This window comes from Aplidium turbinatum, chromosome 11 (assembly GCF_918807975.1).
Source record: "Aplidium turbinatum chromosome 11, kaAplTurb1.1, whole genome shotgun sequence".
In the NCBI taxonomy this organism is placed as follows: Eukaryota; Metazoa; Chordata; class Ascidiacea; order Aplousobranchia; family Polyclinidae; genus Aplidium; species Aplidium turbinatum.
In genome coordinates this window covers 23805337-23824450 of record NC_137482.1, presented here as the reverse complement: position 1 = coordinate 23824450, position 19114 = coordinate 23805337, and the positions used below count along the sequence as shown (strand labels likewise).

The 19114-nt window shown below is 39.0% G+C and overlaps 1 protein-coding gene across 1 annotated transcript in view; it reads left to right on the top strand.

Moving 5' to 3' along the window:
* LOC145779862 (inositol polyphosphate-4-phosphatase type I A-like) overlaps positions 1-17348 on the top strand; it is a 32809-nt gene extending 15461 nt beyond the window's left edge. Inside the window, exons 2-17 of the mRNA XM_082591527.1 lie at positions 3140-3236; positions 3898-4024; positions 4762-4925; positions 6020-6143; positions 6461-6601; positions 7181-7412; positions 8620-8859; positions 9185-9284; positions 9738-9913; positions 10068-10214; positions 10933-11087; positions 12195-12261; positions 13413-13541; positions 14074-14301; positions 14852-15006; positions 16359-17348. Coding sequence (XP_082447653.1) covers positions 3140-3236; positions 3898-4024; positions 4762-4925; positions 6020-6143; positions 6461-6601; positions 7181-7412; positions 8620-8859; positions 9185-9284; positions 9738-9913; positions 10068-10214; positions 10933-11087; positions 12195-12261; positions 13413-13541; positions 14074-14301; positions 14852-15006; positions 16359-16491 — 2415 coding nt within the window. The 3' untranslated portion in view covers positions 16492-17348. The remainder of the gene's footprint in view (positions 1-3139; positions 3237-3897; positions 4025-4761; positions 4926-6019; positions 6144-6460; positions 6602-7180; positions 7413-8619; positions 8860-9184; positions 9285-9737; positions 9914-10067; positions 10215-10932; positions 11088-12194; positions 12262-13412; positions 13542-14073; positions 14302-14851; positions 15007-16358) is intronic.
* Positions 17349-19114: the final 1766 nt, after the last annotated feature.

Genomic DNA, 19114 nt, shown 5'->3' with positions numbered 1-19114 from the left:
TCAATGCAAGCTGATACCTGAAGCAACACAGCCCATTCACTAAAGCTAATGTACCTTTATAATTCTAGCACTACTACAAAATAATGCCAAGCCTAAAAAATAACTTTTACCACTCAAAAACTACTTACAGCGACTGAAGTTGAATAGCTGCTACCAGTGTTTTTTTTAAGGTGTTTTGGGGGACCGCAACGGTGCCCCAAATTTCTCCAGCGGTTTCCCAAAATTTGGCCTTGCAACTACAGTAGAAAAGTAATGGTTGTTTCTCGCTATGTCTTGTCGATAATACGAATATAGCCTACGATCAATAGTTCACGTCCGGAAAAAAAAATAAGTGGAGGTACAGCTAACAGCTGAATCAAAGAGTTATTCACAAAAGAAGTGCACCTTCGATACTCGTCAATGTTTATTTCTGATTTATGGCGCATAATGATCAGTTTTTACGTGTGGAAACATAACAAGCAGAAGCCAACAAGCACACTTTGTTTGATTGTGCAGCAAACTTGTTTGGCGGCCGTGTTGGGCAGGCTGTTTGGTCGCTGTCACAATCATTTAAGCTGAGCCTTGTCGAATAATTCATTTTATGTTGCGTTGATTGTATGTAGTTATGGCTATTTTTTGGTACCGTATTTAAATGAAACACTTGCGGTCTCTTAAAACTACTTAGCGGTCACCCAAACCAAACCTTAAAAAAAAACCTGGCTGCTACAACAATGGTCTCAACTGCACACAAGTGAAAGAAAACTGATGTTTACGTCAACACGTGATCGTTAGAATGACTGGATGTAAAACGCGGGAAATATTGCAGGTGTCCCAGTTGTAACGCGTCCCAATTACCCCCACACTCCCCTATTATGACAAAAACTCATTAAATCGGACACATCGGAAATTCGCAAAGCTACCCAGCCAGCCAGCAAATCAGTCACTTTTTACATTGATTCAAAGTCTGCAGACGTTGAATCAATGTAAAAAGTGATTGATTTGCTTGCTGGCTGGGTAGCTTTGCGAATTTCCGATGTGTCCGATTTAATGAGTTTAATGCGTTTCCCAGCAACCAAAATACCAAGTCCAAATCCAACGTGGCAATATAACGTCAATTCCATATTGTTTGGAGTTTTGTTAGCTGAGTTTCAAAGGGACAGAGCGAGTGGTTCAGATATTTGTATGGAGCTTTGGTGGATAGTTTACTTTGTTGTACAACAGACATATGAAATTCAGTTATGTTAAAAGGTTTGACATATTTTTATTTCATCTGTTGTTTATGCGAAGAAAATATACGTAGCCTACGCAACATAAACAAAAAAACTATAAACTACGAACGTTTTCGGCCATACACATGTTGGCCTTTTTCAAGTAACGAAAAATAACTGATTTTACAAGGGCTAACATGTGTATGGCCGAAAACGTTCGTGGTTTATAGTTTATGTTCAGTTTAATGTATTATGTTAAATGCCGTGTGCTGGTTGCTTGGTTTCATCTGTTTATGGTTGAAGAAAGTCACCTCTTTACCAAAATTATATAAACAAAAAAGTAAAAAAAAGCTTTCTAACATTTTCAACACATTGTTTTGGGCTCATCAGAAATAATTTAATAATCGGAAATAATGATAACATCTATGAAATATAAAAAAGAACTATCGTTTGTAGTTAGTGCGTAGTTAAATTAAACTTCCACTTATCAGTTACTTTTTTTCGATTTTTTAATGTGGTCATTGTTAGTGCTGTAAAAATTGCATATAAAACAAAGATGAAGACCGTTAGTTTTCGAAGCGTTTGCTGAACATTAGTCTACACTCTACATTGTAGGCTCTTTATTTTTTGGTTAGGTTAACCACACAACCAGGCGTTCTAACCATTTTACTCTTAAATGATTTTTTTTTTATTTGTAGCAATTTTTAAAATAATTAACTGGTTTCTCTGCTCATGGCCGGTAAAAAAACAATTGGTTTGGAGCTGACACAGGATGAGAACATGCAACCCTGCCAGGTTGTCTGTAAATCAACTCCCAATCCAAAATCTCTTGCAAATGAACTGTCACGCTCCACGTTCTACGTAAGAGTTGCTGAAATTTCTTAGGAAAGTTAGTCGTGAAAATTGATTTGGTAGCTTTCCAACACTTTTGTTATCTAATGCCTGTTTGTGGAATTATAAAACTATCTCTCTTCCAAAATTGTAATTTTGCAATCTGCTCGAAGTACTGCACATTGCACAAGGTTATTTGAATAACCTATTTGCTATTAGTTTTGATAAATTAGATTATTCTTTAATCATTTTATGTCACTTCTTTTGTTAAGAAATGCTATTTCAGAAATTTGTTTCCAACCAGAGTGGGAAGCTATAGCATAACAACGTGATCCAACTTATCTGAGAGGCCAGTGCAAGGAAGAATGCTATGGGTTGAAACGATCGTACATACTCATCAGATATCCAACTGACGAACTCGATGTTAGGCTGGCTACTCTGATGAGTTGTCTATGGAGTGTAGAAAAGGACGTTGAAGCACTTTCATCTCAGGCTTTAATATTAAGATTAACGGATTGTTATTTATTAAAGAAAGCTTTGTCTTGGATCACTTAAATATGTAAATTTCCTCGAAGTAATCGAACGTTCCCACATCATCGAGCATACAACCTATCGCCCTTCAATCTCTAAGAGCACAACTTGGATGATAACAGATAGAGATTCATAGCGTACATCCAATCCAGGTCACTACCATCTTCTGAGTGATACTATGACTGCTTTATTCTAAGAAAGCATATGGAAATCTAAATGAAGATGAAATTCTCTTGGAAGAATACGAAAATGACCAATCATTGGCAAATCATTGACATTAACAGTGAAGTTTAGGAACATCGTGAACCTGGAGTTGCAAAAAGATCAACCCTCGGCCTCAGCTCAAAGAAAGACAAAAGCTTCTATTTAAACTGCTGTTGTACTTCGGTTGGTTGTGCCACCCCTAACAGTTCAACTGTACAAGTCGAAATTCAGCCATCAGTTGAGCTGAGATTGAAATTTATGTATTGCAACTCAGTATTTGTCGTTTATTGGTTCGCAGTGAAAATGCCACTTTTAAGATGATGGATATAGATATCAATGTTTGATAAAAATCTTCTTTGATTTTAACAAAAACACTGTTATTCCAGACCATTTCAGACGAGACACGAGATGCCAGCACAAAGTCCCAACGAGATTACGAAATCCAACCTAGCAAGCTCGATTGCATTCCAGAACTCCAAGAAAGTGGGTGACAATGTTATTATGTAGCCACTAAACCAAGATTTGTCGAAACATGAACTAATACAAAAAAAAAAAACAGTTTTATCTGCTCACTTTTTTCAAGAATAAAAAGTGTTATAATTTAAAGGGTATAAGGGTATGTCATTGATTGTAGCCTTCTTAAATGTATTTAATGTGTATTTTAAGCAAACCCTTCCCTACCCACAGCAATTTTTATTGTTGTTCTCGATGTTGCTGCGACAAGCTCTCCTGTGCAAGTGGAAGAACGACTAGACGAGATAACTTCGCCGGTTAATAACGTGGCATGGTTTGAAGAAGTGGCGAAGTCGATTAGGCTACTTCACGAACCCTTGTTTTCTTCTGTTTTTGTTTCTCTAAAACCTCACTGACCACTGGTCAGCCTCATCGAGTATGTAGCATACCATGAGGAGTGTGGAAAATATCTCATTGTGTTTCTTATAAGGCTATACCTTGTCAAAGAAGTTGAGAGTTCATTGTAATTTTTGAAAACATTTTGTCTCTTTTTGTGTTGCATTATCAGTTTAAACCAGTCATTTTGATATTGATTCGACGACTGCAGACTTGCAAAAATGACGGATTTGCTGTCTAGGGAGCTACCAAGCATACAGTATTAACACATCAAATATTATCTTATTTTCAACAGTTTATATACCGGACAACGTTGTGTCAAGAACATACAAGTTTCCTTTGCGCAGTGGGGAAGGTGATATTTTTGCTGAAGAAATCATGAGAGAGACGACTTTGACTTTCCACATTCCAATATTGTTTCTGTAGGTTTTCATGTTACTTGATACAAAGTTGAGGAATCTAGCTTGATTGCTTTACTAGCGTAAAGTTTACTAAACCTGCCTATCAACTAATCGCAATTAACAAAATTAAGGTCTGGCTTCATATGGTGCCATATATCAAAGACAACCATATGGTGCAACAAGACATGGATACATTGCTTTATAATGTCACGATTATTTTACTAACCCAGTTTCACGGATCCATGCCAGGTCTTGATTTCTGTTCGATGATTGATCAGTTTGAATTTTAATGCGTTTTTTACACTGACGCCTCTCCCATCGCCATGTTTCTACCAAGAGATTGACTGACGTTTCGCGCATCATGACAAGACGTATTGAGAGATTGAAGGAATCTCTATCTTTATCCTGAGAGTTTAATCCTGGCAGTTTCGCATACTTGCAGAGGCTTTGAATCACTGACGCAGCTCCGGTTACCAGGTTTGATAAAGTGAAATTTCTTATTGTTGAAGTGTTGCTGACTATAAATTATTGTTAGGCATCCTTAGAATGTATTGGCAAACAATGGGAAATGTAGCACTCGATCTTACTTCGGACTTGAAATAATTTGTGAGCTCAAACTTGAATAAAGTTGATCGAGTTGGTATTCTTTGTCATTCGCGCTTTCCGTACAATCAAAATATTGTTTACCATTGTTCTTGCACCTGAACAGCTTTTAGCATCCAAACGCACAAGATCAAAAGAAAAATGTTTTTGTTTAGGCGGCTGTGTATTAATCAAGAAGAAAAGAAGATAAAACGGTTGAAGTCGTTAATTGATCTACCCGAAAGGTGGGATGCCATTAAAAAGCGAAAGATCTATTTCCGCAATAAATACTTGAAACGATATAAGTCTCAGTTGGAATTTCTTGTAAAGCGTTATAGAGGTAAGTTTATGTCACAAAATATCAAACATAAGGCACTTAATTATGATCTGCAATCGGGTCTTTGGCGCGGTTCAGGTTGTATGTGTGTCAAACAGTGTATTTAAATTTCCAAACGAATCGTTTAAAAGAAAGTAATTTAGTTTGAATGTAACCAATTTGTACCTTTCAACTAAGCGTACCTAACTTTGCTCTGACGTAGCTAACGTTTGCCATTATAGGAGTAAAGCTCAAGACAAGAACGTCACAGGAATCAATAAGCACACTGTCTTTGGTTTGGTGTTGAATCTTTATTTTCGGACTGACAAAGCCTTTAAGAGGTTATTCCTGGTAGTTTCGCATACTTGTAGTAGTAGGGGCTTTTGACGTAGGGCCCGTTACCGAGATTGACAGAGTGAAGTTTTTAATTGTTGTTGCCGGGGAATTATTCCATCTATTAGCCTAGGTGCCGCTGAATGGAGAGCGGTCCTGAAATGCGTTGCTCAAGCGCACACCCCGAGAACCGAACCAGTGCCGCTTGATCTTGAATCCGGCGCTCAACTACTGAGCTAACTGGGCGGACAATGTTGATTGATTGCGGAAAATTATATTTTTGGATTGATATTTTATTTTTTAAGACAAAAATGATCAATTTGCGCAGTCGAAAAATCATTAAGGGAAGATCTCCATTTAATGAAACTTTATGAGTAGGCCTAAAGCATTTTACAAGCAACACTTCAAAGTGTTAACTTTGGTCACAGAATTTATGTTTATGCTTTAAAACCTCCAAAGGTTCACCAAGCTGCCAAGTTTAGCATTAATACAGGCAATCTCGGTCCAGGAATTAGTATTCCTTAAATCAGTTGATTCCTAAGCTACTTTCCGTATCTTGCTTCTAGGAAAATTTAAATGATTTTCGTTTCAATTCGTCCCTGGGTTTTCAGTCTGCCTCTCATAAGAGTGTATGCCGCCCATGAATATTGTGTCTTTTTAGTTAAGTTGTTGATCTACATTTAAATATTACACAGTGTCGACTTTGGTCATTTAAATAGCCTTGATATGCCGTTAGCTTTGTTTCACTTCTATTTACAATAACATTGGCTTTTCCATCTTGTCAGCCCCATACTTTAAGAGAAGTGTTGATAAAGCTGTCGATGATTTGGACTTTGTCGCAACCAATCTTCACCTGCAACAGTTTCGGGTTGAAACTTTAACGAGATTAACATCACAGCAAAATAACAGGTGCTCGTTCGTTTGGAACTTCGAACAATATATTTTGCACATTTTTAAAACCCAGTTTATAAACTGTTTTTGTTTAGCTGAGTTGTTTTCATGCAATTGTAGCAAACGTGGCGGTTAATACGATCACCTTTCACGCAGGAGCTCGACTCCTTTGTTGCTCAGCTGCTATTTGGTTTATCTGCAATTGAATGGATAACAGTTCTGTGAAACAAAAAAGATGTCTGTGGAATGGAAGTGGCCACGCCACCACAGTGCGTGATTGTCCTTGTCTATTTGTTGTTTCTTTTTACCGATTTGTTGCATTAACACCATTGCAGACCTCATCCCGCATCCGGATGCAAGGATTGGAGCGAGCATCACTTTTTCACTGTGGGAGCAACCTCCATTCATTCAATGGGATTTAAAGAAGGAGGATTACTTGGCCAGTTACTAAGTGTAAATGGGAAAAGTAGAAATGGGTAAGGAATATTAAAAATACAACAGTTATAGCTGTGCACGAGCTTCACTTATCAACATTGCAATTAAAATAACGTCATTGTTGCATGGAGCATTGAGACATTGTATTGAGACAAGTTTATGTTAAATGAAGCACGTGTTTGATTGTTTTCATCATCTTTACCGTGAATCTGTTATCATTACAATTGAAATGTATTCTTAATAGAATGATAAAACTTTGGAGCAAAATGGTTGGAACACCTGGTTAATCTAATCAAAAAATAAAGAGCTCAAAATGTTGATGCTAAACTCATGTTCAGCAAACGTTTCGAAAACTTTCCTGTCTTTAATCTTCATCTTCAATGCTATACAAGTTATAGCAATGAAGATTAAGACAGCATATTGTTTTCAAAACATTTGTTGAGCATGAGTTTAGCATCAAAATTTTGGGGTCTTTATTCTTTGATTGGTATAATTTTTTTGATAATTTTGTGGTCTCAAACAGTTATGAACATCTTGCCATCAACTGATCGGCCAAATGCCAAAATACACTTTACTGGTACCTTTTAAAAGTACTGATTTATTTGTTTCATCTTTTGCAGCAAAAGCTGTCTTCCTCTGCAACCTATTCGCCATTATTCAAAGCAAGTTAGTTCATTAAGTAGCGAGGATCAACTTCTTTCTACAATCACGAGTCTTCAAACACAGATTAAAGATGAAACAGAATTCCTCCGAAATCTTGTGTTGCAAACTTCCACTATACCCTCTTCAGGAAACCATGTTTTGAATGTCAACACTTCTTATTCTGATTCCCTTGCTCGTCTTAGCGAAAAGGTAACTACAGTATATAGGCTATTGTGTTTGTTGCATATTGAAGACATTGCTTTCACTTTTGGTGCTTGTTAGCTGCTGTGGTTCAAGTTACTTGTGCAGAGATGGTCACTTAAATGTTGTCTTTGTTGGCTTTTTCTCTTTGAGAGGCTCTGTTTTAAGCTATCTGCTTGATAAAGACTCTGAGTCTCTGAGACTCTGAGTCTCTAGTCGAGGTCAATTTAGGGTGTTTCTGTCTAGGGTATGATTTCCTACAATTTAAACATGTCCGGTACATTGAAGTTAAATGTATTTTACAATAATCAAGGATATAAGCTCCTCCTCGGGATATTAAAAATACTCATCCTGTCTACTCAATTTAGTTCATTGGGCCGGGGTGTCAGAAAAGCGACACTCTCCCCTCGTGAGGTTTACCTTTTGTTCGAGAGTCGTTTCTCTTCTGTTTTGAGAGTCTGTTTTTAAAAATGGAAATCCTTTTTGGTTTATCTTCGGGATGAGTTATATACAAAAATACAGAGTGTGGTGACCTGAATTCCGTGAGAGCAGAATTTAGGTTTTGAATTTGCACGGTTGCAATGCATTTACAAATTGCAATTTTCATAGGTTTGGGCCAAATGTTCTAATAATTTGAATTTGTTAGTTGAAAACATGGTATATGTTACATCTTCATCCTTCCCTTGCACCATCTGCTCGAATGCCCTGATCTGAATGCAAAATTTTCTGCCCAAAAGTTGGCCGAGCTTTCCTGATGCTCTGGACTGCGGCCGTGTGACATTTTATGAAGAAATTCAGTGTTTTCTGATGGGTTGATAGCACTAGTGTATTCTTCTCATGCCGCTCTATAATGATTAAAAAGTTGTGGCGAAACTCACCTTAAAAAGAGCAGCCAACCGTGCTTAAATAGCTTGCATTCCACGCCGTTGCATAAGTAGGCCTGATTTGCTTTGAAGTAAAATATATTACTTTAAAGTAAAAGTTTCTCTGGAATGGAAAAAAATTCAGTTTAAGACATTTTCCAATAACTCACTAGTAACGTTAGTAAAGTTTGCAGTAGCCTATGATTATTATTAAAATTTCGTTTCGAATAGCAATCTTCTCCAATAATTAGTAGGCTACTTCTATTCCATAAATAAGTTGGTATTGGCTAAACGTTATTTTTCGAGTTTCAAGTATTTTTTTTTCATTTACGAAGTTTCATGTATTTTATCAGGTTTGTAAATTTGTTACCCACTGTGACAGCGAAACTATGTCGGTGCGCGCGCTTGACCTTGTGTTGACCAAATTATCGTGCCGTCCTCCCAATAGCAATTCTAGTTATGCAGAGAAGCACCAAGCAATGGTATTATCCTCATCAGTCCATCCTGGAGATAGCAGCCATCATCCAGGTGGAGTAACTCGCATGGGATCTTTAAATGAAGAATCCCATTTGACTCCACATCACGAGGAATGGGTACGTACCCTACTCATGCAAATACGTTTGCCTGACCTAAAAGTAAAAATAATTTTTCTGTATTATTTTATATTTAAAAGATGCTTATTGAACATTGCTTACAAAGTACAATTTGCATCAAGAAACTTTTTATTTAAGATCAATTAAAATTCATCTCAAATCAAAGTTAGATTAGTTTAGCATTCGAACTAAGAATCTGATCTTTTTAAACGCGTGACTGCATCGATTATAACCCAGACCGTAACTATACATTGCAAGGATAAGCTATAGCAATTACCACCTTGTGCAAGTGAATTGATTTAATCACCATTTGCTTTATTTCCAGGAGAGAAAAACGTTGTCTGTCAATGCGGCTTTTTCTGATGTTGTAAAATCCATCCACTGCTTTTTCAATCCAGACACAGAAGTTTCCGCATCAGGAACACGTAAAGTATCGTTTCGTTGATCCCGTGCTGCTGCCGCGGCCAACTATAAATAACATCGAAAGGCATAAACAACTAATGTAAACATAAACAATACGTCAATGCGGTTGTCAATGCCTCTCAAGGGTTGTTTGTGCTTCAGATGGGAAGTAAAGAGCATCATACTTCCATGGTCTGAGATGCTGTTTGTGTGATCATTGATCATCCAACACTCATTGATCAAACAATTGGCTGAAAAGGTTTCGTACTTTACCTGCTATCATACACCAGAACGTTTTAATACATTCACTGCAAAATAAACATTTGCTACTTTTTTAGAAGGTATACATCTCGTCATTGTTTTGGTTAATGTTTTTTATTGACCGTTGGTCATGATATTAATATGATAAAATATCATGGCCAACGCCTCAATTAGTTATGACAAGTTAGTTTGGAAACTCTTTTATCTTCCTTCAGCGACAGATGAAAACTCGTATCATGAGAGTCTGCAAAAACTTAAAGACCTTCATGACATAGTTGCCACTGTGACGAAAGAAGCAACTGCGGCAACAATCTTTGAAGAGATGAAGCAACAAAACAACCACATTACCCCGGATCTACAATACAGAAGAAACGCAGTGTTTTCCCAGGCAGTAAGTTTGTCATTGACATGAAGAGAATCATATCGTGCAAACATTTAAAATTACATCAAAAACTTCTCTCTCCAATAGCTTAAAAATTTGAGGCATACTAGATTGATTTAAACTATCACCGCACGGTCCGATTAAATACAAAATTTTTTTTCAGTTGACTTTGTGCATTGCCGGTGTGTCAGCTATCTTGTATTCGTCGCTGAACGATCGGTTGGTTCTTCATCAGTTCGCCGAGATCGGAATCTTTCTACAGGTTGAATGTCTACTAAGCACTTATGGAAACGAACAAGGAATGCTGCAGGTGTCGCCAGAGAGTTAGTTAATTTCAAACATAACCAATTTTTCCCATGCACGTGCGACAGCCGATAGCGTTGACAGGGGTGTCCAGGAAATGTTTTTGAACTGCGACCAGGGATAGATTTTGGGGCCCGAAACCATCCCGGGCCCGGGAAGTTAAAGGAAACGTTGCATTAACTTTTGCCGTAGTACTCTTTAGCAGTGTCTTGTTTTTGGGGCTCGGAAATATCAATTGGTACCGGGCCCGAATTAGCCTCTAAACGACCCTAACGACAGCTTATTACAAAACTATGTGATGTAGGCGGTTGCAAATGTCAGTGTAGGGCGTAGGCCACAATTTCAGACTTCCACTTCCACCGCTTCTTTTTTAATCTTGTATACGTTTTATTTTTTATTTTATTTTTTGATACATTTATACGTTGTAATTGCTTCGTTGCTGGGTTTGAAGTCGTGTTATTCATGGGTCCACAATTTTTTGAACGGCATAAATTAATTATCGAATTATTACAAAGCTAAAAAAAATTCATTACTAGAAGTACTTCAAGCAATAAACCACCTTCTCCTCGCTAGCTTCGAAACTTTTCACCACCAATCAACTCATGAACTTCGATGAGTCGACGTAACATTTTTTCATGAGATCGATTTGAAAAATAACTTAAAGTCACCAGAACAAATTTTCGGTTTCTTATTTTATTTTAAATGTTTTTTATTTTGCACTGAAGGATTACGCTGGTGGGGTATCAGATTTATCGAAGGTGACTTTCAATTGCAAGCGGATAACAGAAAATTCCTGTACGACGCCTGCGTCAAATAGCAACCCACATCAACAAAGTTACCTTCCTGTCATCTCCGGGGAAGTCGATTGTCTCACTGTGACGTGAGTTGGCTTCCAGTTGTGATTCATTTCAATCATCATTTGTGTTGAAACAGCTAAAACTTATCAATGCAATTTTAAAAGGTTTTTAGCCGCCGTAAAAGTTTTGAGACAGACTTGAACAGTCGAATGTTTTTGATTTGTAGCTATATGAATTAAACAGAAACTAAAATTCAAAGTGATCTACTTTTCCCGAATTGCATAAGAGATCACAAATTCTCTTGAATTAGAAATTAAAAAAAAAGCTATACAGCATTACATTGAATTAAGTTTAACTACCCAACAATGAGATTTCGTCGAGCCAAGATAAACGTAGCTGTGGCTAAAGGCGTTTGATTCAACTAAATCAGGTTTCTAGCTCTAGCCAACAAGCGTATGGTCGGTTTTTGCATCTTTTTTGGAGTGACGATCTTACAAAGTCGTTAGTCAAATGAGAGCATCCGACAAAACGAGTGGCGGTAACAATCATCATCATCATTGGTTGGAGCAGTGCCGGTCTTTGCGGTGTGCAAACCGTGCGATTGCACAGGGCCGCAAATTAGGGGGCCCGCAATTTACTCAGAAAATGCAGTAATTTTAAAAAATTCAATTTGATTCACAAGCAATTACCGGTATCCTTGAAGTCAGTTGCGGCTTTAGGAATTAGCAACAAGAAAACATGGAGATTTAGCTTTATTTCCGAAAAATGACAAAGAAAACACGATCTTATCCTTTTGCTATGCCAACGGACAGCACCATTTTACAGTTAATCTTCATACCCAAATTTTTGTTGAACATGCGCTCAGAATGCACCATATTCAAAGTAATTTTTCAAAATTTTCTGGGGGAGGCCCCCCAGACCCCACTCCGCTGGGTGTCGCCATCAGCAAACACGCCGTTAGGCTTCGCCAGCCGGCCGTCAAACAAAGCACATTCTGCACAGGGCCCGAAATACCCTAAGACCGGCACTGGTTGGAGGCAGGAGATGCATGCTAACGGAAAGCATCGCCTTATACGCCGTAATCTACTTCATACGTGGTTCAGAATTCTCGTAATTTTAAGTGTTATAGTTGTATTGGTACATCACAATTATGTAGAAATTAAGTTGACATGTTTTTTTGTTGTTCTCAGGTTATTCTTCAGTGGTGCTTCCTTCAAATGTCTTCCGACAGATTTGCAGGAAGGAAAACTTATTAAAGTGAGTCTTTCAATGAACGTCTTGGGGTTGATCCACCAATTTGTTCCCTTAATACTTGAACTCTATAACTTCCTTCACAGTTGAAAGTGTTTAAAAATATCTTACCTAGGAACAATGGCTGTGATGCAGGATCGACGGTGGTGCAAATATCGAGCAGCCTTTGTGTCGTAATTTCAATTCAGTTCAATTGTCTTTATTTCTGACCATCACAGAGAAAACAATACACGTCAACAAAGCAAAGGTCGAGAAAAAGGTAGAAGCGACAAAACGCGAACGTAAAACGTGCTTGAGACCGAAATAAGTTAATAAGGGGGAAAAAATGGCACAGTCGCAACACCTTCAGAAAAATTAAGGATAAAACGGAAAATAAATAAAACAAAATTACAAGCAGAAACAACAACATATATCCCAGCTATAGCTTTATCAGCTTTTAGCTAATATTTTCAAGATTTGTATAAATAGACACTTGCTATGAAGATCGGCCATGGTGCGTTATCAAGAGTGCTGATGGTCGTGAGGGGAACACGTCTTGATGCGTTTAGCTCATAGCAAAGAAGAGCAAGACAGGCTAAGAAAACTTCACAAAGCAATCCTACCACGGGCGAAGCCATTTCAATCGCAATGCACCAGGCCTTGCATGACTTACAAAATTGTTACAATTTGACGATTCATCTTGTCTTGCGTTTGAGTTGTCTCTCTCGTTGGACACCAGGGCCGAGGGTTTATCCTGTTACTACCCCGCGAGTGCCCTGTGAGTTGCGGTCTCTGGTGATTGCCATTTGCTTCATAAATTTGAATTTTCAGGACTCACCATAAGGAGGTTGGCAACATGAGTCCCAAAATCTTGATCTTCAAGATCACATATTCTTGGTGATCTTGATCTTCAAGGTCACCAAAACTGGTGATCTTGCCTATTTCTGATCGTGGAGGGATGTAGTTGATTTTTGAATGCTGTTTATGTCGTGAATGAATTATTTTGTACAGAGTGAGTTCAGTTTATCAAACGATGTCAAAATTACCAGCAAATTATTAATCGATATAGATAATAATTGATTATAACATCTTTTTTTTGAAAAAAACTTAAATTGCATTTTAATGCACACGCGATCCATACTGCACGTTTTAGTTCATTGTTCTATTCATGTATGTAGATCCATCCAGTCATATTCAATGTCGGCATCAACCAGGAACAAACATTAGCTGAAAGATTTGGCAACACTGTCTTGCAAGAACATTTGAATATGGAAGCCATGTCACGAACGCTCGACTATTACGATTTGGTACGAGTTACGAACAGCATATTTAAAGCATAGTTTGTAAACTGAAAACTTATTAGGCTAGGCCTATGGGTCAATTTTTGCACTTAAAAGTCTCGTCACTGCATAAGCATTAAGCAAGCAATATAGGAATTTCACCTTTGATACATGAAACGAATGATGTAGGCCTACATATTTTTTCGTATGAAATATAATAAGAGAAAAATTCCCATTTCCAAAGTTTGGTCTGACTTTTCTGCGCTTGCTTCGGTGCCAGTTTTTATCATTACGTTTTTAGTCAGCTTGTTCTCAATCTAAGTTCTCAAACTCTGTTTTCCTGCGTCTCAGAAACTCAAGAGCATGTGGGTGTATTTTTGGCAAAACACTTAAAGCCGTAGGCCTACCGTCGATTGCAAAGTGACTCTTCTTCGGCTACAGACTATAGTCCACTGAATTGAAAACCAACCTATGATTTTAAGGTTATATCAAGGCTAAGTAGCTATTGCTTTTTTCAGTAGAAACAAAATTATATTTTTGTTATTTTATATAAACTCAGGTGCAAGACTTTTGTCCGTCTATCGCTGAACGGCTGCAGAAAGACGAACCATACAACAAAAATTGTCCAACAAGGTTTAATGCTCATTCGGATCGTAGAAAGGCGACACCAGACGGTGTAAAACACACGGATGTCCATTGCCCTGTGGAGTCGCTCTTGAACTCGCTCAGCGCCGCTGTTCACTCAAAGAAAAGCAAAAATACTGAAATTTTACTGCTCGCGTCCGAGGTACAGTATGTAGGCTAATGTCTTGTCACTAGGCTAGAAAAACTTACTTTGCGTTGCATCAACATTGTCGATTTTGCAAGTTATTTTCCATCTAGCAAAGAAAGCAACTTATTGTCCGCCCCGATAGCTCAGTTGGTTGGCGCGTGACTTCTAGAACGAAGTAGCTTCAAGATCAAGCGGCGTTGGTTCAACTCTCGGGGTGTGCGCTTGAGCAACGCACGTTAAGGACTGCTCTCCATTCAGCGGCATCTAATGGATGGAATAATTTCCGGCAACAAGACTTCAACAATCGGAAATTTCACTCTGTCAATCTCGGTAACCGGCCCTGCGTCAAAAACCTCTACAAGTGTGCGAAACTACAAGGAATAACCGATCAAGGCTGTGGTAGACTATAAAAGCCACTCAGCCCATACGAAGAAACTAAGCTGTTATTTAAATCCAAGCAGAACTAGGAAAATTGGTTTCACAGGCTGATTAATTGAAAGCCAATCAGGAAACGTTTAAAAGAAAAAAGTTTAAACTTGCTTCACCAAAGTTTTGAAATTGTCAGGTTTGCCGTCGAATGAACGGAATTCGAATCACCAGCTGCAAGAGTGCAAAAGATCGAACGGCAATGTCTGTCACGCTTGAGCAAGCTCGACTACTCGTCAACCATCACGAGATGGCGCAAAGCGCTTTTCTTCCAGCGCTGAATTGCATGAGAAGGTAAATTACTTGCAACTAAGATTCGAGGATATAAGATTTAAGATCGCCAACTAGGTGAAGTGGCAAAATTGGCTTCCATACATAGCAAACAAATTTAAAATGGACAACCACACTTCCTTACCCTAAAAAATTGGATGAACTTACAATTGAATCTTGGCTCTGCCATTCTTTTTCTAAACAAATAGCCTACATCAAGATAAAAACACAAACAAATGTAGCTAATTTAGAGGCACACAAAGAATACAATCAAAACACATCAAAATTTTTTTTTTGTTAAATTGCAATAATAGGTAAATGATTATGTTAAAATCAAAGTAGCTGAAGCGAATAGAACCAACAAAAGGAAAATATGGCAAAGCAGCGAAGGTTTAAAAAGCACATAGCCTATGATTTGTTTGTCGTATCCAGGCTTACACCCGGTGGTTGAAGATTTAGATTAAGTGGACGGGAAGGCAAGGAAGTCAATCTTCGTGTCCACCTTTAGGCATGCCTTTGAGTGTTCTGCCAAAGACAGCTGCATGCTCTTGAGCGGTGTCGAACCGGCGCCCTTTCCATTGCCGTTCCAGGGCTCTCACTACTCGGCTATGCATAGCCTATGATGTAGATTAACGTTTGCATGCAGACGAAAGTAAGTTTAGAACGACCACCAAACCTAAAGCCAACATTTTCGGCGTAAGACACTTTGGCTAAAAAGAAAAAAGAATCATTTTCAGAAATGATAGTAACAAAATCTGGAACGAAAGCGTAGATAAGTTTCTACAAAATTTTGAAGAAGTTTCAGAAAAAAAAAAGATTTTGAAAATTTCTCTGGTCCACTAGTGGCGTGCTAAGCGTGTGGATTGTAGAGTGAAGACATGAAAGTCCAAGTTGTTCGCCACATTATAGAGTTTTTGAGATGACGCAAACAAAAAAAGCTCTTCGCAACCAGATTTTTGAGGCAATGATGATCTTTAGAAGTCAACAGAAATATTTATTTTAGTCCTGCTTCCATCCAGTAAATATCTTTTTCAACTGCAAGGATAGAAGCCTCGTGATGTTTAACCTTATATGGATAGAATAATTTCTGCATATCATCAGGGCCGTTGAGAGGATATTTTGAGCCCGGTACGAATGAGATCCTTGGGCCCAAAATTAAGATATTTATAAAAAAAAAACACTATTAAAAATACGCTGTGGTTTAATGTTTCGGAGTCCCTAAAATTATATCGGACCCGGGTCCATATAAAGTAGCTTACCCCATGGACCCGCTGTCAACGCTACTGCATATCATTATTAATTCTTAATAATTAGGTACACTATTGCTTAAGGGTAGGCTACAAATTATTTTTTTCTTAATGTTGTTTATTTTCTAGTCAAGGAACACGAAAGGAAAACAGTTTAAAAAACACCGGAATGACAAAGTACGCTTTTACCTCCGTGCAATTATTAACTTTTCCAAAACTGTACCGGCCTCCAGATGGGACATACGGAAAGGGGGAAACATAGTAAGGACGACTTTAGTCTTCAATTTCGGTCTTAATCTTGAATGTGAGGCACTCGCTACACGATGTCGGATATCTGCTGAAGCCACACACTCAATTTTATACATTGCCATTTGGAACATTCGGTAATTTCAGATCGTTTACACCATTAGAAGGGGGGTCATCGCATTTTGAAATTAAGTTACTTGGTTGATGGTCTTCTGTCAGCTTTTGCACTTTTAGATGATCCAATGTCGAACGTACCAAACAACAAACTGACTCCCTGAAAATGTATAAACTTGATTCTGTGACAACTGTGTCTTGTATTTTTTTTTGTTCTTTAATTTTAGGTTACAGTAGTTTTCTTGATGTAGCTGATGAGCTCTTTTCGATCACGTTTCACACCTAGCATAAATTTAAACTTTAGCCCTAGAACTGGACTTAGCCTACTTTGAAAAGACAAAGTTGTTTGCTAGTACGTTCCATACATTTGCATGCTAATTATTGAACTCAGTTCTACTTTTCAGGTAGAATGTATTATTATGAAGCTAGGTGATATTTTTCGTTCTTTGCTGCTTGTTGATGCAATGAGATATTCCTTTGCAGCTCTTCAATCAGCCTAAGTTTTTATTGCATTTTATGTACTTTAGTGTGTATTTGTTTGTTGTTCGTAAAGTAATGTTGATGTCAGAAGCCACTACAGTAGCTATGCAAAAGTAAAACACACTTAGATTTTAGATGGGTTGATCCTCTTTATTTAAAATTTTTCTCGCACTGTGACGTTTGGTTATCATGAATACTGCGTAGATTTAAGTAGGCCTACATGCACTTTTACTTTAATATATTTCTGACCATCAAAGCGACAAATACAAAACTAATGAGACCTTGCTTTATCCCTTGACGTACAAATGTAAGCTATCAAGTTTATGCTGAAAACCAGGCATTATAACAAGTAAGGACCCTCATTAGCCTACAGATAGGCTACCTAATAAGAAAGTATTGACAATCAATTTAACGATAACGGCATCGTTGATCTATCCGAAATATAACTTCATCTATCTAATGTAGCCAAAGCTTTAATTGATCGTGGGAACCTTTATCCTTGGACTTGTGGCACGAAACAGCTTAATCCGTTTTCCGGATTTTGCTCTATTTACGTACCACAAACCTAAGTTGTTTCTGACAGAACGCAAGGGTCGACTTGCCTTCGCCGAGGAACCCCAACATCGGGAGCAATCAGCTCTTCCAAGCCGCCCATGCAGACTTCTTCTTCCAAGTCTCCAACGCTACCAATCTCACTCCTCCTTATCTTTTAATCCTGTTTCCATCTCTCCTATACAACCTTGTACCTCGACGCTGTCTGCCGAAGCCCAACCCTTTACCCCACCTACCCAAACCACCCGCTTTAAATTCCTGCCAACTATCTCTTCCCAAACCTTGACGCGACACCATGGCATGTAGTCAAGCCACGCATGACCCCGGACTCTCACAGACTACCCCAGGGATGTCCATCACACTCAACGATCCATCCAAGACCCAGTTGAACCGGTCACGGAAAGTAAGACGAAGATCTCCAGGCGGGCTCTTTGCAGTTTAGTGAACCTTACTTTAGCGGGTGGCATAAATTTTGACCAGTTCTGCATTGAATTGGAAGAGTGGACCGCTGGCACTTCGCCGCCCAAGAGGACACGTCCTCGCAAACCACGCTTCAATCGTGGCGCCCGGGCTCGCGCGGCTCGCCGTCGTTCAAACGGAGGTTCTCCTCGGTCGGACGGCGAGGTTCGCGCGGGAACGGAGCCCGATATCGTAGGGGAATGGAGTTGCGAGCCGCCTTCTCGCGGGACGCGAAGGGAACGGTCCGTCGGATCGTTGAAGGAAAAAACTGCGACCTTCACTGCGAAATTCCCCCTCAAGAAATTGAGGAGAGATTTCGACGTGACATGACCGCTCCTAAAGCTGGGAGTTGCTCGCAGATGCCTGAGTGGATGAACGCCTACCGTTACGAGTATGGCAATGTAAACTTCTCCCTCATCGATGACGGTGAAGGTCCCATTACGGCCCGGGAAGTGGAGGCGGTCCTCCAGTTGCTTGATGTCGGTTCCGCCCCTGGTTCTGACGGATTGTCCTACGGTTTCTGGAAGACCCTGGACCCAAGAGAGAGACTCTTGGCCAGCCTTTTCGAGACCTGCCGGATCAACCGTCGTGTACCGGACCAGTGGAGAACCAGCAGGATCACACTCATATGCAAAGACCCTGAGGGTGATCTGCACGACGTCAGCAACTGGCGGCCCATCTCCAGCTGCCGAAACATATATAAGATTTACGCCGCCGTATTGGCCCGACAGTAGCAGCGCCACGGGGTGGACTGGGGTGGACATGTCCACCCCACTCCCATTTAGGGTCAATTTTGTAATTCGTCGAGATCCGATGAGAAAACTTGGGGGGTGCATGCAGGGGGGTCTAGTGACTGCGTCATAAATTAATTTCAACTTTTTACGTATAAATTACTTTTGCAGCATTGACATACGAAGAAATGAAAAATCTTCAATTGTTATCGCTCTGTTGTATTGATTGATTGTAGTCTAATTTTACCATTTTGAGGTGATGGCTTTTATCACAGCTGAGACACAAGCTTTATAAGACCTAAT